This window comes from Mustelus asterias, chromosome 1, assembly GCF_964213995.1.
Source record: "Mustelus asterias chromosome 1, sMusAst1.hap1.1, whole genome shotgun sequence".
NCBI classification, from domain to species: Eukaryota; Metazoa; Chordata; class Chondrichthyes; order Carcharhiniformes; family Triakidae; genus Mustelus; species Mustelus asterias.
The window spans coordinates 127,628,723-127,650,055 of NC_135801.1; the positions used below are offsets into that span (position 1 = coordinate 127,628,723).

Consider the following 21,333-nt stretch of genomic DNA (forward strand, 5'->3'; position numbering starts at 1 on the left):
CCGGATGATGACAAAACTATGAAATTCAATGATACAATAATACAAGTGGAAAAGATGGCAAATGCAGTGAGATTTTTGTTTTCTGACAGTGTACTAAATCATGTCTTTTCATGAATCTTGTGCAGCACCTGGCACTAGCATCAAATTCTGAAATGCCATCTTTTTTCAGTTCTGAGGGCACAGAGTTGGATGATTCCGTGGGTGATTACATGGCTATTTTGTCTGCTCATTAACCTTGCGGATATAAAAAATGTGTTGAGTGTTTTAAAAAGCATTAAGGTAGACAAGTCCCCTGGGAACTGATGGGATCTATCCCAAAATACTGAGGGAGGCGAGGGAGAGGTCAATGAGGACCAGAGAATAGCCAATGTTGCTCCTTTGTTTAAGAAAGGCAATGGGGATAATCCAATAAATTACAGACCGGTGAGCCTTACATCAGTGATACGGGAATTATTGGAGAGGATTCTTAGGGACAGGATTTACTCACATTTGGAAAAATACGGACTTATTAGCGATAGGCAGCATGGCTTTGTGCGGCGGGAGGTCGTGTGTCACAAACTTGATTGAGATTTTTGAGGAAGCGACAAAGATGATTGGTGAGGGACAACATGGACTTTAACGAGGCCTTTGACAAGGTCCCTCATGGCAAGCTAATACAGAAGGTGCAGTTACATAGGATTACAGTGAGCTGGTAAGATGGATACAGAACTGGCTTGGTCATAGAACAGTAAGAAGTCTCACAACACCAGGTTAAAGTCCAACAGGTTTATTTGGTAGTAAATACCATAAGCTTTCGGAGCACTGCTCCTTCGTCAGATGGAGTGGATATCTGTTCTCAAACAGTGCACAGACACGGAAATCAAGTTACAGAATACTAATTAGAATGCGAATCTCTAAAGCCAGCCAGTCATAGAAGTCAGAGAGTAGCGGTGGAAGGGTATTTTTCTGACTAGAGATCTGTGACCAGTGGTGTTCCGCAGGGATCCTGCTGGGACACCTGTTGTTCGTAATGTATATAAATGATTTGGAGGAGAATATAGGTGATCAGATTAATAAGTTTGTGGACGACACAAAAATTGGGGGAGCTGTGGATAGTGAGGTGGATTGCCAGAGGATACAACAGGATATAGATAGACTGGAGACTTGGGCGGAGAAATGGTAGATGGAATATAATCTGGACAAATGTGAAGTGATGCATTTTCAAAGGTCTTATACAGGAGAGAAGTATACAGTAAATGGCAGAACCCTTAGAAGCATTAACACACAGAGGGATCTCGACATACAGATCCACAGTTCCTTGAAAGTGACAATACAAGTGGGTAAGGTGGTTAAGAAGGCATATAGCAGGCTTGCCCTCATCAATCAGGGCACAGAGTGTAAAAATTGGCAAGTTATGTTGCAGATCTACAGGACTTTAGTTAGGCCATATTTGGAATATTGCATACAGTTCTGGTCATTACACTACCAGAAGGATGTGGAGGCTTTGGAGAGGGTACAAAAAAAGTTTGCAGGATCTTGCCTGGTTTGGAGGATATGAGGAAAGATTGGACAAACTTAGTTTGTTTTCACTTGAATGAGGGAAGCTGAGGGGTGACTTGATAGAAGTTTACAAAATTATGAGAGGTATGGATAGAATGGAGTCGGAGTCTTTCTCCCAGGGTAAAAAAGTCAATTACTGGGGGGACATAGTTTTAAGGTAAAAGGGGAAAAGTTTAAATGAGATGTGAGAGACAAGTTTTTTTTTACACAGAGGGTGGTAAGTGCCTGGAATGTGTTGCCATGGGAGGTGGTAGAAGCAGATACAATAGCAATGTTTAAGAGGCATCTTGACAGATACATGAATAGACAGTGAATAGAGGATTACGGACTGCGTAGAGGCAAAAGGTTTTTAGTTTAGAAAGGCGTCATGTATCGGAGCAGGCTTGATCGGCCGAAGGACCTGTTCCTGTGTTGTACTGTTCTTTTTTCTTTTTATTAACCTATTCTGTCCCTTTTTTCTCCAGGTTAAATTGTGCTGCATACATGTTATTCTTTCTTGAAGGCATCATGATAGATCATGTAATACATTAGTCATGTTGATTGGCTGGAAGAATGCCGCATGAATTGGCGGAGGGAAAATCTAAATGTTCCTGCATGGACCTTTACACTAATGAATCGTATTAATTGACAGTAAGTGATCATCACAATGTGGTGTGATCCCTGAAAAACTAGGGTTGATTTTTACATGAGACATATGAAAAATTACACTTTTACCAGCCAAAAGTCAGTTTTATATGAGACTGACTTCTACACAAATACATTCTATATATTTCTTTCTACTAATAAAAAAGTTTGTGCAGTGATAGAACTGTTTTATTTTGGATGGGTGACATTGTCTTTGCCAATTTAGGACAATCTATGTCTGCCAATATTTGCAGGGACACCCAACATTGAAAAGTTTGAAAAATACAGAAATAAATCGGCACTTTTTTCACCTTAGTATTGTAAAGCTCAAAGTACTTTTTCTACATCACAACCGTAATTTGGAAGGGCAGTGGCTATGATTAAAATGGCGGATTTTGAAATGCATGTCAGCTGTTCAAAAATCCCACATAGCCAGTATTGTACTTTACTGAAACCACAGTAAACACAAGTTGCATAAAATGATACACTGAACTATTGCTATTTCATCTGTATTGTGCCATACTCTTGATTCCCATTTTAGCATTGTACTTTCATTATTGTATGCTCATTTGTTGCAAATCTGTACTCTAGACTATATTGTTTGTATCTCTAGACTATATCGCTAGACTACTCTAGACGATATCGCTCATGCTGTTTTATGCCAGAATAATGCTGAACTTCCTTAACTTCTGCATCATTCTACATACTATTTTTTGCACTACTGTAGGGCGACACGGTGGCACAGTGGTTAGCACTGTTGCTTCATAGCAGCAGAGACCTGGGTTCAATTCCTGGTTTGGGCCACTGTCTGTGTGGAGTCTGCACGTTCTCCCCGTGTCTGCATGGGTTTCCTCCGGGTGTTCCAGTTTCCTCCCACAGTCCGAAAGACGTGCTGTTTAGATGCATTTTTTATACTTTTCCAATTCAATCAAATCAAATCCAATTCAGAGTCTCAACAAGTTGAGACATTTCCGATCCAGGCTGACAAGACAGGGCAAGCGACCAAACCACCCTGTCCTGGGCCCGATCTACATGAGCCAAGCTGATTGGAGAAGGGGGAGGTTCCTCCTCCAAGACTTGGGCTCATTTGCATCTTAGCCAAAAGGCCGAGATGCCGCTTTTAAAATTGGCCATGGTAAGTTCTCCCTCAGTGTACCCGAACAGGTGCCGGAGTGTGGCGAGTAGGGGATTTTCACAGTAACTTCATTACAGAGTTAATGTGAGCCTTCCTGTGACACTAATAAATAAAAACTTTGTATTGTGCATAATGCACTGATCTTCCTATTGTGATAAATGTTAGTACTTACTGTGCTGCACCATCACTGGCTGTTCTCTATCATTGCTGTGCATTGTCCTCCTGTCCCTGACCACAATCACTCTCTCTCTCCTGTCAGCCAGCTGGGCCACTGACCTCTGACCGGGTCACGCGTGCCGCTTCTACTTCCGGGGCGGACCGCCTTTTGCGCATGCGCGGAGGGCAGAGTCGGCGTTTGTTCCGGTTGGTGCAGGTGAGTGGGAGAGAGAGGGAGTGGTGAGGGGGGAGTGGTGGGGGGGATACGGAGGGGGGAGTGGTGGGGGGGATACGGAGGGGGGAGTGGTGGGGGGGATACGGAGGGGGGAGTGGTGGGGGGATACGGAGGGGGGAGTGGTGGGGGGGATACGGAGGGGGGAGTGGTGGGGGGGATACGGAGGGGTGGTGGAGGAGGAGGGGGGATCAGGAGAGGAGGAGGAGGGGGGATCAGGAGAGGAGGTGGAGGAGGAGGGGGGATCAGGAGAGGAGGAGGAGGGGGGATCAGGAGAGGAGGTGGAGGAGGAGGGGGGATCAGGAGAGGAGGTGGAGGAGGAGGGGGGATCAGGAGAGGAGGTGGAGGAGGAGGTGGAGGGATCAGGAGAGGAGGTGGAGGAGGAGGGGGGATCAGGAGAGGAGGTGGAGGAGGAGGGGGGATCAGGAGAGGAGGTGGAGGAGGAGGGGGGATCAGGAGAGGAGGTGGAGGAGGAGGTGGAGGGATCAGGAGAGGAGGTGGAGGAGGAGGTGGAGGGATCAGGAGAGGAGGTGGAGGAGGAGGTGGAGGGATCAGGAGTGGAGGAGGAGGTGGAGGGATCAGGAGAGGAGGTGGAGGGATCAGGAGAGGAGGTGGAGGGATCAGGAGAGGAGGAGGAGGGATCAGGAGAGGAGGTGGAAGAGGGATCAGGAGAGGAGGTGGAGGAGGAGGGATCAGGAGAGGAGGTGGAGGAGGAGGGATCAGGAGAGGAGGTGGAGGAGGAGGGATCAGGAGAGGAGGTGGAGGAGGAGGGATCAGGAGAGGAGGTGGAGGAGGAGGGATCAGGAAGTGGAGGAGGGGGGATCAGGAGGTGGAGGAGGGGGGATCAGGAGGTGGAGGAGGGGGGATCAGGAGGTGGAGGAGGGGGGATCAGGAGGTGGAGGAGGGGGGATCAGGAGGTGGAGGAGGGGGGATCAGGAGGTGGAGGAGGGGGGATCAGGAGGTGGAGGAGGGGGGATCAGGAGGTGGAGGAGGGGGGATCAGGAGGTGGAGGAGGGGGGATCAGGAGGTGGAGGAGGGGGGATCAGGAGGTGGAGGAGGGGGGATCAGGAGGTGGAGGAGGGGGGATCAGGAGGTGGAGGAGGGGGGATCAGGAGGTGGAGGAGGGGGGATCAGGAGGTGGAAGAGGGGGGATCAGGAGGTGGAGGAGGGGGGGGATCAGGAGGTGGAGGAGGGGGGATCAGGAGGTGGAGGAGGGGGGATCAGGAGGTGGAGGAAGGGGGGATCAGGAGGTGGAGGTGGAGGAGGGGGGGATCAGGAGGTGGAGGTGGAGGAGGGGGGATCAGGAGGTGGAGGAGGGGGGGATCAGGAGGTGGAGGAGGGGGGGATCAGGAGGTGGAGGAGGGGGGATCAGGAGGTGGAGGAGGAGGGGGGATCAGGAGGTGGAGGAGGAGGGGGGATCAGGAGAGGAGGTGGAGGAGGAGGGGGGATCAGGAGAGGAGGTGGAGGAGGAGGGGGGAATCAGGAGGTGGAGGAGGAGGGGGGGATCAGGAGGTGGAGGAGGGGGGGATCAGGAGGTGGAGGAGGAGGGGGGATCAGGAGGTGGAGGAGGAGGGGGGATCAGGAGAGGAGGTGGAGGAGGAGCGGGGATCAGGAGAGGAGATGGAGGAGGAGGAGGGAATCAGGAGGTGGAGGAGGAGGGGGGATCAGGAGGTGGAGGAGGAGGGGGGATCAAGAGGTGGAGGAGGGGGGATCAGGAGGTGGAGGAGGGGGGGATCAGGAGAGGAGGTGGAGGAGGAGGGATCAGGAGAGGAGGTGGAGGAGGAGGGGGGATCAGGAGGAGGAGGGATCAGGAGAGGAGGTGGAGGAGGAGGGGGGATCAGGAGGTGGAGGAGGAGGGATCAGGAGAGGAGGGGGGATCAGGAGGTGGAGGAGGAGGAGGAGGCGGGTTCAGGAGAGGTGGAGGGGGGATCAGGAGGGGAGCAGCTGAAGGGGGGATCAGGAGAGGAGGTGGGGGGGATCAGGAGAGGAGGTGGGGGGGATCAGGAGAGGAGGTATATATGGATTTTAGTAAGGCGTTTGATAAGGTTCACCATGGTAGGCTTCTGCAGAAAATGCAGATGTATGGGATTGGGGGTGATCTAGGAAATTGGATCAGGAATTGGCTAGCGGATAGGAAACAGAGGGTGGTGGTTGATAGTAAATATTCATCATGGAGTGCGGTTACAAGTGGTGTACCTCAGGGATCTGTTTTGGGGCCACTGCTGTTTGTAATATTTATTAATGATCTGGATGAGGGTATAGTTGGGTGGATTAGCAAATTTGCTGATGACACCAAAGTCGGTGGTGTGGTAGACAGTGAGGAAGGGTGTCGTAGTTTGCAGGAAGACTTAGACAGGTTGCAAAGTTGGGCCGAGAGGTGGCGGATGGAGTTTAATGCGGAGAAGTGTGAGGTAATTCACTTTGGTAGGAATAACAGATGTGTTGAGTATAGGGCTAACGGGAGGACTTTGAATAGTGTGGAGGAGCAGAGGGATCTAGGTGTATGTGTGCATAGATCCCTGAAAGTTGGGAATCAAGTAGATAAGGTTGTTAAGAAGGCATATGGTGTCTTGGCGTTTATTGGTAGGGGGATTGAATTTAGGAGTCGTAGCGTTATGTTGCAACTGTACACAACTCTGGTGCGGCCGCACTTGGAGTACTGTGTGCAGTTCTGGTCCCCACATTACAGGAAGGATGTGGAGGCTTTGGAGAGGGTGCAGAGGAGGTTTACCAGGATGTTGCCTGGTATGGAGGGGAGATCCTATGAGGAGAGGCTGAGGGATTTGGGATTGTTTTCGCTGGAAAGGCGGCGGCTAAGAGGGGATCTTATTGAAACATATAAGATGATTAGAGGTTTAGATAGGGTGGATAGTGATAGCCTTTTTCCTCTGATGGAGAAATCCAGCACGAGGGGGCATGGCTTTAAATTGAGGGGGGGTAGTTATAGAACCGATGTCAGGGGTAGGTTCTTTACCCAGAGGGTGGTGAGGGATTGGAATGCCCTGCCAGCATCAGTAGTAAATGCGCCTAGTTTGGGGGCGTTTAAGAGATCCGTAGATAGGTTCATGGACGAAAAGAAATTGGTTTAGGTTGGAGGGTCACAGTTTTTTTTTTTAACTGGTCGGTGCAACATCGTGGGCCCAAGGGCCTGTTCTGCGCTGTAATGTTCTATGTTCTATGTTCTATGAGGTGGGGGGGATCAGGAGAGGAGGTGGGGGGGATCAGGAGAGGAGGTGGGGGGGATCAGGAGAGGAGGTGGGGGGGATCAGGAGAGGAGGTGGGGGGATCAGGAGGTGGGGGGGTGATAGGGAGAGGAGGTGGGGGGGTGATAGGGAGAGGAGGTGGGGGGGTGGATAGGGAGAGGAGGTGGGGGGGGTGGATAGGGAGAGGAGGTGGGGGGGTGGATAGGGAGAGGAGGTGGGGGGGTGGATAGGGAGAGGAGGTGGGGGGGTGGATAGGGAGAGGAGGTGGGGGGGTGGATAGGGAGAGGAGGTGGGGGGGTGGATAGGGAGAGGAGGTGGGGGGGTGGATAGGGAGAGGAGGTGGGGGGGTGGATAGGGAGAGGAGGTGGGGGGGTGGATAGGGAGAGGAGGTGGGGGGGTGGATAGGGAGAGGAGGTGGGGGGGTGGATAGGGAGAGGAGGTGGGGGGGTGGATAGGGAGAGGAGGTGGGGGGGGTGGATAGGGAGAGGAGGTGGGGGGGTGGATAGGGAGAGGAGGTGGGGGGGTGGATAGGGAGAGGAGGTGGGGGGGTGGATAGGGAGAGGAGGTGGGGGGGTGGATAGGGAGAGGAGGTGGGGGGGTGGATAGGGAGAGGAGGTGGGGGGGTGGATAGGGAGAGGAGGTGGGGGGGTGGATAGGGAGAGGAGGTGGGGAGGTGGATGGCCGAGGTGGGGGGGTGGATAGGGAGAGGAGGTGGGGGGGTGGATAGGGAGAGGAGGTGGGGGGGTAGGGAGAGGAGGTGGGGAGGTGGATGGCGGAGGTGGGGGGGTGGATAGGGAGAGGAGGTGGCGGGGGGGGTAGGGAGAGGAGGTGGGGGGGTGATAGGGAGAGGAGGTTGGGGGGTTAGGGAGAGGAGGTTGGGGGGTAGGGAGAGGAGGTGGGGGGTTAGGGAGAGGAGGTTGGGGGGTAGGGAGAGGAGGTTGGGGGGTAGGGAGAGGAGGTTGGGGGGGTAGGGAGAGGAGGTTGGGGGGGTAGGGAGAGGAGGTTGGGGGGTAGGGAGAGGAGGTTGGGGGGGTAGGGAGAGGAGGTTGGGGGGGTAGGGAGAGGAGGTTGGGGGGGTAGGGAGAGGAGGTTGGGGGGGTAGGGAGGAGGTTGGGGGGGTAGGAGGAGGTTGGGGGGGTAGGGAGAGGAGGTTGGGGGGGTAGGGAGAGGAGGTTGGGGGGTAGGGAGAGGAGGTGGGGGGGTAGGGAGAGGAGGTGGGGTGGGGGGGTAGGGAGAGGAGGTGGGGGGGTAGGGAGAGGAGGTTGGGGGTGGGTAGGGAGAGGAGGTGGAGGAGAATGGAGGATAGGGAGAGGAGGATGGTAGGGAGAGGAGGTTGGGGGGGTAGGGAGAGGAAGTTGGGGGGGGTAGGGAGAGGAGGTTGGGGGGTAGGGAGAGGAGGTTGGGGGGTAGGGAGAGGAGGTGGGGGGTAGGGAGAGGAGGTGGGGTGGGGGGGTAGGGAGAGGAGGTTGGGGGAGGTAGGGAGAGGAGGTTGGGGGAGGGTAGGGAGAGGAGGTGGAGGAGAATGGGGGATAGGGAGAGGAGGATGGGGGTAGGGAGAGGAGGGGGAATAGGGAGGGGAGGGGGGATGGGGGTAGGGAGAGGAGGGGGAATAGGGAGGGGGAGGAGGAGGGGAGTTATGGGGAGGAGGGGGAATAGGGAGAGGAGGTGGAGGAGGGGGGATAGGGGGAGGAGGGGGGATAGGGAGAGGAGGAGGAGGGATAGGTGGGGGAGGGGGAGGAGGAGGGGGGATCAGGAGTGGAGATGGAGGAGGAGGGGGGGAGGAGGAGAGGGGGGGGGAGGAGGAGAGGGGGGAGGAGGAGAGAGGGGAGGGGGGAGGAGGAGGAGAGAGGGAGGAGGAGGGGAGGAGGAGAGGTATGGTGGAGGGAGAGGGGGAGGAGGAGAGGCGGGGATTTGGGGGGGTGGAGAGGGGGGGATTTGGGGGGGTGGAGGGGGAGGAGGGATGGCGGGGTTTGGAGGAGGGAGGGGAGAAGCGGATAGGGAGGGGCGAGGTTGTGGGGGAGGGGATAGGGAGGAGGTGCAAGGGTTAGGGAGGGGAGAAGAGGGCATAGGGAGGATGGGGATGGAGGAGGATAGGGAGGGGGGAGAGGACGTTCGGGGGTGGGAGGTGAGAGGAGGAGGAGGATAGGGAAGGGAGTGGAGGTGGGGGGATAGGGAACTGAGGGGGGGGAGATAGGGAGCGGAGAGGAGGAGGGAAAAGGGAGCGTGGGGGTGGGAACAGAGAGCAGGGAGAGAGGGAGCAATTAGGGGTGGACTGAGAGGGAAGTTAGGAAATGGGAGGGGGTTTTCAGCAATAATCGGTGGCCCAGCCGGAGTCCGCGGGCCAAAGCGAGCACTCCTGGCCACTTGAAGTTCAGGCTGGTTCCAGAGCAGGTGTTTTACCCCCCCCATCTCTTCTCTGAACCAGAAAGTGCTGGACATACTCAGCAGATCTGACAGCAGCTGTGGAAAGAAACAGTGTTAACGTTTCAGGGGCCCTTTCCTCCGTTGTTCTTCTGTCAAATTCCTTCAGATTGAATCTCCTTGGTGTTCAAACACCAAGATGTCAGCTCAGCTTCAACAAATGCTGAGAAAGTGGCACCTAACACACTCCAATTAACAGAACTCAAACTGGATTCAAACTTCACAGTGGAAAAAGCCTAAAAGATTAATGTTTGGGCAACAACCCTCCAAAATGCTAGTTTTAAGTATAATACCTGGTAATTTAACTATAATCCATTTAGGAGTGAAATCAGAAGCACGTTTTGAAAGGGTAGTAGAATCCCTCTTGAGGAGGCTGGCTGCTGAGTCGGTTGAAATTTTCGAGATGTTATGTGCTTGAGATTTTGTCAACTAAGGGCTTTGAGAATGTGGAACAAAGGCAGGTAAATGGAGTTAAGTATAGAGCAGCTCTGAGCTAATTGCATGGTGAAATCAGTTTGGGGAGGTTCAGTGGTGGATTGGATTTGGTATTGTCTGTGATCTATTCCATGCAGATACTACAGAAGATAATTGTTTGCAGTTATGAAAGAGTTAGTGTCTGGAACACTATAGGGTTATACTGTCATTAAAACTGCAACATTTGAGGGCCTGAGATGCACAAGAATCTGAAGAGATATCTTTCAACTTTGAATATTCAAGGATATATAGTTTCTCACTCAAAGATTCATTTTGCAATAGAAAGAATGGTGAATCCATCAATGCTCATCGTTATTACGGAGCAAATTGGTAGCAACATCCAGTGTCTACATTTGCAGTTAATCATGGAAATCGGAAAGTTGCCATCCAATTTCTTTTGTTCTTCTGCAAGCTTTGCTACAATGGTACCTCATTTTCAAATTTGGGATCATACTAGGATTAATGATGTGATACATTTTAATTGCTACCAGTTAACCCCTCTGGCTGTGAAAGTGTAATTTTGAGAGATTTTATTCATTCAGAATTTAATTGTTGGAGATGTAATTATTTGACTTTTTCTTTGTCTATTTCACTATCTCATTTTTCTTTCCCCTTCAATTTGCTTTCTGTACATGATTTTACATTGAGTTAAGTATACTGATTTATACGGTGTACCTTGGCAATGATTCTTCAAAGCAATTCATTAAAGAAACTGGGCATTGTTCTTCCCGCTCAGGCATGTCCCAGGTGTGGAGGGCACTGCACTGAAAAGGATTAGAACATAGAAACATAGAAAAACTACAGCGCAATACAGGCCCTTCAGCCCACAAAGTTGTGCCGAACATATCCCTATCTTAGCGATTACTAGGCTTACCTATAACCCTCTATCTTATTAAGTTCCATGTACTTATCTAAAAGACCCTATCGAATCCGCCTCCACCACTGTTGCCGGCAGCCCATTCCACGCACCCACCACCCTCTGAGTGAAAAACTTACTCCTGACATCTCCTCTGTACCTACTCCCCGGCACCTTAAACCTCTTGTGGCAACCATTTCAGCTCTGGAAAAAAGCCTCTGACTATCCACTCAATCAATACCTCTCAACATCTTATGCACCTCTATCAGGTCACCCATTCGTCTCTCCAAAGAGAAAAGGCCGAGCTCACTCAACCTATCCTCATAAGGCATGCCCCTCATCCCAGGCAACATCCTTGTAAATATCCTCTGCACCCTTTCTATGGCTTCCACATCTTTCCTGTAATGAGGCGACCAGAACTGAGCACAGTACTCCAAGTGTGGTCTGACCAGGGTCTTATATAGTTGCAACATTATCTCACGACTCCTAAACTCAATTCCTCGATTGATGAAGGCCAGTGCACCATACGCCGCCTTAACCACAGCCTCAACCTGCACAGCTGCTTTTGAGTGTCCTATGAACTCAGACCCCAAGATCCTTCTGCTCTTCCACTCTGCCAAGAGTCTTACCATTAATATTATATTCCGCCATCCTATTTGACCTGCCAAAATGAACCACCTCACACTTATGAACATAGAACAGTACAGCACAGAACAGGCTCTTCGGCCCACGATGTTGTGCCGAGCTTTATCTGAAACCAAGGTCAAGCTATCCCACTCCCTATCATCCTGGTGTGCTCCATGTGCCTATCCAATAACCGCTTAAATGTTCCTAAAGTGTCTGACTCCACTATCACTGCAGGCAGTCCATTCCACACCCCAACCACTCTCTGCGTAAAGAACCTACCTCTGATATCCTTCCTATATCTCCCACCATGAACCCTATAGCTATGTCCCCTTGTAATAGCTCCATCCACCCGAGGAAATAGTCTTTGAACGTTCACTCTATCTATCCCCTTCATCATTTTATAAACCTCTATTAAGTCTTCCCTCAGCCTCCTCCGCTCCAGAGAGAACAGCCCTAGCTCCCTCAATCTTTCCTCATAAGACCTACCCTCCAAACCAGGCAGCATCCTGGTAAATCTCCTCTGCACTCTTTCCAGCGCTTCCACATCCTTCTTATAGTGAGGTGACCAGAACTGCACACAATATTCCAAATGTGGTCTCACCAAGGTCCTGTACAGTTGCAGCATAACCCCACGGCTCTTAAACTCCAAGCCCCTGTTAATAAAAGCTAACACACTATAGGCCTTCTTCACAGCTCTATCCACTTGAGTGGCAACCTTTAGAGATCTGTGAATATGGACCCCAAGATCTCTCTGTTCCTCCACAGTCTTCAGAACCCTACCTTTGACCCTGTAATCCATATTTAAATTAGTCCTACCAAAATGAATCACCTCACATTTATCAGGGTTAAACTCCATTTGCCATTTTTCAGCCCAGCTTTGCATCCTATCTATGTCTCTTTGCAGCCTACAACAGCCCTCCACCTCATCCACTGCTCCACCAATCTTGGTGTCATCAGCAAATTTACTGATCCACCCTTCAGCCCCCTCCTCTAAGTCATTAATAAAAATCACAAAGAGCAGAGGACCAAGCACTGATCCCTGTGGCACTCCGCTAGCAACCTGCCCCCAGTCTGAAAATTTTCCATCCACCACCACCCTCTGTCTTCGATCAGATCGCCAGTTACCTATCCAATCTGCCAACTTCCCCCTCTATCCCACACCTCCTTACTTTCTTCATGAGCCGACCATGGGGGACCTTATCAAACGCCTTACTAAAATCCATGTATATGACATCAACTGCCCTACCTTCATCAACACACTTAGTTACCTCCTCAAAAAGTTCAATCAAATTTGTGATGCACGACTTGCCCTTCACGAATCCGTGCTGACTATCCCGGATTAATCCGCATCTTTCTAAATGGTCGTAAATCCCATCCCTTAGGACCTTTTCCATCAATTTACCAACCACCAAAGTAAGACTAACCGGTCTATAATTACCAGGGTCATTTCTATTCCCTTTCTTAAACAGAGGAACAACATTCGCCACTCTCCGGTCCTCTGGCACCATCCCCATGGACAGTGAGGACCCAAAGATCAAAGCCAAAGGCTCTGCAATCTCATCCCTTGCCTCCCAAAGAATCCTAGGATACATTTCATCAGGCCCAGGGGACTTATCGACCTTCAGTTTATTCAAAACTGCCAGTACATCCTCCCTCCGAACAACTATTTTCTCCAGCCTATTAGCCTGTAACACCTTCTCTTCCTCAAAAACATGGCCCCTCTCCTTGGTGAACACTGAAGAAAAGTATTCATTCATCACCTCGCCTATCTCTACTGACTCCATACACAAGTTCCCACTACTGTCCTTGACTGGCCCTAACCTCACCCTGGTCATTCTTTTATTCCTCACATAAGAGTAAAAAGCCTTGGGGTTTTCCTTGATCCGACCGCCAAGGACTTCTCATGTCCCCTCCTAGCTCTCCTAAGCCCCTTTTTCAGCTCATTCCTTGCTAACTTGTAACCCTCAATCGAGCCATCTGAACCGTGTTTCCTCATCCCTACATAAGCTTCCCTCTTCCTTTTCACAAGACATTCCACCTCTTTCGTGAACCATGGTTCCCTCACTCGGCCATTTCCTCCCTGCCTGACAGGGACATACCTATCCAGGATACACAGTACTTGTTCCTTGAAAAAGTTCCACTTTTCATGAGTGCCTTTCCCTGACAGTTTCTGTTCCCATCTTATGCCCCCTAATTCTTGCCTAATTGCATCATAATTACCTCTTCCCCCAATTGTAAACCTTGCCCTGCCGTACGGCCCTATCCCTCTCCATTGCAATAACAAAAGACACCGAATTGTGGTCACTATCTCCAAAGTGCTCTCCCACAACCAAATCTAACACTTGGCCCGGTTCATTTCCCAGTACCAAATCCAATGTGGCCTCACCTCTTGTCGGCCTATCCACATATTGTGTCAGGAAACCCTCCTGCACACACTGCACAAAAACTGCCCCATCCGAACTATTTGACCTACGAAGGTTCCAATCAATATTTGGAAAGTTAAAGTCCCCCATGACAACTACCCTGTGACCCCCACACATATCCATAATCTGCTTAGCAATTTCTTCCTCCACATCTCTATTACTATTTGGGGGCCTATAGTAAACTCCTAACAACGTGACCGCTCCTTCCCTATTTCTAACTTCAGCCCATATTACCTCAGTGTGCAGATCCCCCTCGAAGTGCCTTTCCGCAGCCGTTAGACTATCCTTGATTAACAATGCCACTCCTCCACCTCTTTTACCAGCTTCCCTACACTTAGTGAAACATCTATACCCCGGAACGTCCAACAACCATTCCTGTCCTTGTTCTACCCATGTCTCCGTAATGGCCACAACATCGTAGTCCCAAGTACCAATCCTAATGTAACCTAATGACTTCAACCAAGTGCAGCATCTGATCCATACTACACTTGATCTTAGCCAAAAGGCCGACATGATTGTATTGACTGGTGGACCAGGCTGAAGGAGTCATATGGTCTACTCTTGTTCCAATTTCGTGTGTTCTTAATGTTCATGCTCATATTTAATTCAGTCTGCCCATAACTTTAAACCAAGTACTTGATTTAGTTTTTTAAAACCTAAAAGCAAAAGGCTGAGTTGATTAAGTACATTAACCTGGTGTTGTGAGACTTCTTACTATAGGTAGAACAAGGAAGGAGGTTCTGTTTAAAGAGTTTTAGAAGCTAGGATCCAAATTAAAGAACAGAATCCCAAAGATGTTAATCTCTGAATTACTACCTGACTAACGTGCAAATTGGCATAGGATCTCACAGATCAGGGATTTGAATGGGTGGCTGAAATGATATGGAGGACTAATTTTGATTTGTAGATCATTACCGGGCAAGAGGAGCTGTTCCATTGGGACAGGCTTCACTTAAATTGGGCTGGGACCAGTACCCTGGTGAGATTATATAACTAGGGCTACAGATAGGGCATTAAACTAAAAAGATTGTGGGAGGGATGGTAAGTGAGAGAAAATTTATAAATCTAAATAGAACAGTCAAAGTTGTATAATAGTGGAGCATTTTGGAAAAGATAAGCAGAGTGGGACAGGAAGGGACAAAACGTTCAATGGGAATAGTGCATAAGTGAATAAAGGCACATCAGGAAAATGGAAATTAATTAAAATTAAAGATGTTTTATTTGCTAGAAGCTTTCATAAGATAGAGGAGGTAATGGCACAGATAAATTGATTTGACCTAATAGCTGTTACTGAGATTTGGCATAGTAGTGATCAACCATGATCAAAATGAATGGCAGAGTGGGCTCGAAGGGCCGAATGGCCTACGCCAGCTTCTATTTTCTATGTGACCCTGGTTGAGAACTAAATATTCCAGGGTGCTTGATATTTTAAAAAGACAAACAAAATGAAACTGGTGGAGGGTGGTCTTGGATGACTTGGAAGTTGAATCTATATTAGTGGAGAAGAGTAACAAATGTGGTGCGAGTAGTTTATAGATCTTCCGAAAAGTAGCTGTACTGTTGAACAGAGTATTAAGCAAGAAGAAAGAGGAGCCTGTAACAAAGGCAATGCAATAATCCTGGGGGGCTTTAATCATCAAATAGCCTGAATAAATCAAATTGGTAAAAGTAATTTGGAGGGCAAGTTCATGGAATGCATTCAAGCCAGTTTTCCTCCTAGAAAAATACTTAAGTGGGAGCAACCAGGGAAGAGGGTAAGATATTGTTTTGTGTAATGAAACAGGGTTAACTAATAATCTCACGATAAGCAATCCTCTGGGAAAGAGTGGTTATAACGGACATTCAAAGTGAGTTTGAGAGTGACGTGCATAAGTACGAGCGTATTGAACTTAAAGCCAATTCCATAGGTACTGTATGAGGGTGAATTGGCTGATGTAGATTAGGCAATTAGCTTAAAAGGTATAACGGTAAATGAGCAATAGTGAACTTTCATATAATCGTTACATAATTCTCATAGGTTCTACTGAGAAATGAAAATTCCACGTGAAAAACATTCATCCCTGACTAACTGAAGAGATTAAGAATAATATTCAGTTAAAAGTAAAAATTGTATACGATTGCCAAGAGTAGTAGTATCTGGAGAGTTTTAGATACCAGCAAAGACTGACCAAAAATTCATCAGGGTGAACATCAAGTAAGAATAAACTAGCCATAAAGCAAAAACAGATAGTAAGACCTTTTACAAGTATGTAAAAAGCAAAAGGGTAGCAAATGGGTCAAGATCTTAGAGGCTGAGACAGGAGAAATTATATCGCAGAAGAAGAAAATGGCAGACATTAAACAAATATGTTGTCTGTCTTTACAGTAGAAGACGCAAACACACCAGAAATGGTGAGAAATGAAGGATCCAATGAGAGTAAGGAACTTATCATATTAGTAAACAAAACTGGAGAAATTAATGGGACTTAAAACCAACAAATTCCCTGGATCTGATGGCCTACATCTTAGGTTTTAAAAGATGGCTGTCGAGGTAATGGTTACACTGGTGGTGATCTTCCAAAGTTCGCTCCTCTGGAACCATCGCACTGGATTGGAAATTGGCAAATGTAACACTGCTGTTCAAGAAGTACGGGTAAGAGAAAATGGGGAACCAAAGGCTAAGTTAGTCTGATGTCATTTGTCAGGAAAACACTGAAATAATGTTATGGAATTATATGATTAGACAAGACAGAGTCCTCATTTTGTTATGAAAGGGGAACACTGACTCTCATTTAGCAGAATGAGTGGCGATCTTGTTGAAAGTTGGAGGATTCTGAGGGCTTGACAGGGTAGCTGTTGAGGGGCTGCACCACCCCCCGCCCTTGTTGAGAATATAGAACTGAGGAGGGGGGAGGGTAGTCACAGTTTGAGTAGTTGGTCATTTTGATCTGAGATGTGAATTTTTTTCACGAGGGTTTTGAATCTTTGGAATTCTCTTTGGGATGGCATAGTGGTTAGCACTGCTGCCTCACAGTGCCAAGGACCAAGATTCAATTCCTGGCTTGGGTCACTGTGCGGAGTTTGCACATTTTCCCCATGTCTGCATGGGTTTCCTCCAGGTGCTCCAGTTTCCACAGTCCGAAAGACGTGCTGGTTAGGTGCATTGGCTATGATAAATTCTCCCTTAGTGTACCCGAACAAGTGCCAGAGTGTGGCAACTAGGGGATTTTCACAGTAACTTCATTGCAGCGTTAATGTAAGCCTACTTGTGACACTAATAAATAAAACTTAAACGTAGCATATTCAAGGCTGAGATTGATGGATACAAGGACCAGGTGGAAAAGTGAAGTTGAGGTCAAGAACCAGCTATGATCCTATTAAATGCTCTATGGCTTACTCTTGCTCCAATGTTTTATTTTCTTAAAAGTTCATTGCTTTTATCAGCAAACTAAATCTTGGTCAGGCTCCTGAAAATCTTTAATGAGATGAATATTGGAATTTTAAAAAATACAAATATTCAAGTATAAATGGCCTCTGCCATAAATTCTTTTCCCAGCTACCACACTGCATTAGATTCAAATTGAAAAAAATAATTAGCTGTATAGTAGATGCGGTGTTGCCTTTGAAATCATGTGGGGGCGAATCCCTCTGCTGCCTGCAATTTGAATCTAACCACGTGTGATATGTTTTGTCAGTTCTCAAATGGATGCCAGCTGGGTTAGCTCCTGATTTTTAAACATCTTGCCTCAAGGGAGGGAAAAACTGACATGGGCTGTCATGACCTCCACTCGAGGTACACTTCAGGGATGCCTCATGGTAGCGAAACATCTCACCTCATGGGAGGAGAAACTGATGCATGATCTGGCCTCTACTAAGCACACCTCAAAGTAACTAAGCAGCTTATCTCCAGAGAGGTCAGGGGTGATAGGAGGAGAAACTGTTAAAAGGCTGCTTCACCTAAACAGCGAATGGTTTTTGTTGGCTTAGTGCAAAGTAAAATTGAAAGGAAAGTTGGGCCAGGGAAGGAAACAGCCTCACCTGTAGCTTGCTTGCAGTGTATCTTTTAAACTAAAATTTGCATTTCATTTATTTTGTTAATGAAGTCTTATGAAGTCAATTCTTATTTTATTTAAACTAGTTTGGCGGAGGAGGTGGGAACCAAAGCAAAGGTGAACAAACTGAAGGAGAACCAGAGAGTAGGGCAATTAAGACTCGGGGAAAGAGCAGGCACGGTGTGGTTGCTAATCAAAGATGGTCTGGTGAACTGAAGTGCATTTGTTTCAATGCGAGAAGTGTAACAGGTAAGGTAGATGAACTTAGAGCTTGGATTAGTACTTGGAACCATGATGTTGTTGCTATTACAGAGACTTGGTTAAGGGAAGGATAGGATTGGCAGCTTAACATTCCAGGATACAGGTGTTTCAGGGGGATGTAAAAGAGGTGGAGGAGTTGCACGACTGGTTAAGGAGAATATCACAGCTGTACTGCGGGAGGACACCTCGGAGGGCTCATACAGCAAGGCAATATGGGTAGAGCTCACGAATAGGAAGGGTGTAGTCACAATGTTGGGGGTTTACTATAGGCCGCCCAACAGCCAGTGGGAGATAGAGGAACAGATTTTGGCAAGGTGTAAAAGTAACAGGGTTGTTGCGGTGGGAGATTTTAACTTCATCTATATTGACTGGGACTCACTTAGTGCTAGAGTTTGTAAGGAGCATCCAGGAGGGCTTCTTGAAACAGTGCGTAGATAGTCCAACTATGGAAGGGGCCATACTGGACCTGGTATCGGGGAATGAGCCAGGCCAGGTGGTTGATGTTTCAGTAGGGGAGCAGTTCGGGTACAGAAAAGATTTACCAGGATGTTGTCTGGTATGGAGCGCTATGAGGAGAGGTTGGAGAAACTTGGTTTGTTCTCACTGGAGCGACGGAGGTTGAGGGGAGACCTGATAGAAGTCTACAAGATTATGAGGGGCTTGGACAGAGTGGATAGTCAGAAGCTTTTTCCCAGGGTGGAAGAGTCAATTACCAGGGGGCATAGGTTTAAGGTGCGGGGGGGGGGGGGGGGGAGGGGGGGAGGTTTAAAGGAGATGTACGAGGCAGGTTTTTTTACACAGAGGATGAAGGGTGCCTGGAACTCGCTGCCAGGGGAGGTAGTGGAAGCGGATACGGTAGTAACTTTTAAGGGGCGTCTTGACAAATTATGTGAATAGGATGGGAACAGAGGGATATGGTCCCCGGAAGGGTAGGGGGTTTTAGTTAAGTCGGGCAGCATGGTCGGTGCAGGCTTGGAGGGCCAAAGGGCCTGTTCCTGTGCTGTAATTTTCTTTGTTCTTTATATATAGGTATGTGAACATGTAAGAGTTTTTAGCAAAAGGAGGGGCAGTTGAAGTAGATATTCTCCATTTTGAAGAAAAGCAAAAAGTTTGTAAGACTGTAGGGAAAAACATTATGGGTAGTGGGACTAAGATGATAGCTTTTTCAAACAGACACAGTCATATGGCTGCCTTCAATGCTGTATGATTCTATAATTTTCTTAATAATTGAACAAAAGTTGAATAAATACTGTTTTCATTTGTTCAATGTTAATTTTATTTATTTGGTTATATGTCTGGATTATTAGTGCCACTAAATCCATCCTCATTAGGTCTATGAAACATTAACTCTAGTTTTCATCTAACAAAACACCTTTTAAAAAAAAAAATTCATATGTAGAATATGGGCATCGTTGGTTCGGTCAGTATTTATTGCCAATCCCTAATTGCCGTAGGGAAGGTAATAGTGAGTGGCTGCCTTGAAGCACTGCAGTCCATGTAGTCTATGTGCACCATGGTGCTGTTAGGAAGGGAGTTCCGGGTTGACCCAATAACAGTGAAAAAAGATTGGTATAGTTCCAAGTCTGGTTGTGTGGCTTGGAGGGCAGCTTGCAGGTAATGGTATTCACTTGCATCTGCTAGCCTTGTCCTTCTCGGTGGTAGAGTTTGTGGGTTTGGAAGGTGCTGCGAGTTGCTACAGCATATCTTGGATATGTTACACTGCTGCTACTGTGCATTAGTGATGGAGGGAATGAATGTTTAAAGTGATGCATGGGGTGCCAATCAAGCGGTCACCTTTGGCCTGAATGGTGTTGAGTTTCTTGAGGATTGTAGGAGCTGCACAAATCCAGGCAAGTGAAGAGCATTCTTTCCTGATTTGTTCCTTGTAGATGGTGAACAGGTTTTGGGGAGTCAGGAGATGAGTTACTTGCCACAAAATGTACATCTTTTGATCTGTTCTTGTAGTCACAGTACTTATAAGGCTGGTACAGTTCATTTTCTGATCAAAGGTAACCTTCAGGACGTTGATAGTGGTGGATTCAGTGATTGTAATGCCATTGAATGTCATGGGGAGATGGTTAGATTCTCTCTTGTTGGAGATGGTCATTGCCTGGCAGTTGTGTGATGTAAATGTCACTTGCCACTTATCAATCCAAGCCTGAATGTTGTCCAGGTCTTGCTGCAAATGGGCGCAGACTGCTTCAGTCTCTGAATCGTGAATGGTGCTGAACGTTATACCATCATTAGTGGAGATTAACCTTAGGAAGCAAGGAAGGTCATTGATGAAGCAGCTGAAGATGGCTGACCTTAGGACACTATCCTGCAGTGATGTCCTGGAACTGAGGATTTGCCTCCCAAAAACACAACCATCTTCCTTTGTGCTCGGTATGACTGCTCCCAATGGAGAGTTTTCCCCTGATTCCCATTGACTTCAATTTTGCTGGAGCTCTTTGATGCTATACCGAGTCAAATGCTGCCTTGATTTCAAGGGTTGTCATTCTCACCTCGCCTCTAGAGTTCGGCACTTTTGTCCATGTTTGGAGCTTGTTAGAAAGATATGGTGATAATCATGGGAGATTTTAACTCGCATATAAACTGGAAAAGTCAGATGGGCAAAGGTAGCCTTGATGTGGAGTTTGTTGGATAGTTTCTTAGAACAATGAAAGAAATGGCTGAGGTAATAGCAGATGCGTTAGTAGTTATTTATCAAAATTCGCTGGACTCTGGGGTAGTGCCGGCTGATTGGAAAACAGCTACTGTTACGCTGCTGTTTAAAAAAGGAAGTAGACAAAAGGTGGGTAACTACAGGCCGGTTAGCTTAACGTCTATAGTTGGGAAGATGCTGGAGTCCATCATTAAAGAGGAAATAGCAGAGCACCTGGATAAGAATGGTTCGATCAAGCAGACGCAGCATGGATTCATGAAGGGAAAGTCGTGTTTGACAAACTTACTGGATTTTTATGAAGATGTGACTAGTGCGGTTGACAGAGGGAAACCGGTGGATGTGGTGTTTTTAGATTTCCAGAAAGCATTCGATAAGGTGCCTCACAAAAGGTTGCTGCAGAAGATTGGGGTACACGGAGTTGGGAGTAAGGTGTTGGCGTGAATTGGGGATTGGCTATCTAACAGGAAGCAGAGAGTTGGAATAAATGGGTGCTTTTCTGGTTGGCAGTTGGTGACTAGTGGCGTGCCGCGGGGATTGGTGCTGGGGCCTCAACTGTTTACCATTTACATAGATGATCTGGAGGAGGGGACTGAGTGTAGGGTATCAAAGTTTGCCGATGACACGAAGATGAGTGGGAAAGCGAATTGCGTGGAGGATGCGGAAAGTCTGCAGAGAGATTTGGATAA

At 48.0% G+C, this 21,333-nt stretch overlaps 1 protein-coding gene across 6 annotated transcripts in view; it reads left to right on the forward strand.

Annotated features, from left to right (window-relative positions):
• The first annotated feature begins 3,595 nt into the window (after positions 1-3,595).
• Positions 3,596-21,333, forward strand: part of smim15 (small integral membrane protein 15) — a 31,430-nt gene continuing 13,692 nt past the window's right edge. Inside the window, exons 1-3 of one of the 6 annotated variants that reach the window (XM_078218640.1) lie at positions 3,634-3,671; positions 16,056-16,322; positions 17,808-17,970. In XM_078218640.1, coding sequence (XP_078074766.1) covers positions 16,209-16,322; positions 17,808-17,970 — 277 coding nt within the window. In that variant the 5' untranslated portion in view covers positions 3,634-3,671; positions 16,056-16,208. Of the gene's footprint in view, positions 3,672-9,935; positions 10,210-16,055; positions 16,323-17,807; positions 17,971-21,333 lie in introns of those variants that run through there. The other 5 variants (XM_078218649.1, XR_013498546.1, XM_078218659.1 and 2 more) reach the window with 5 other exon arrangements.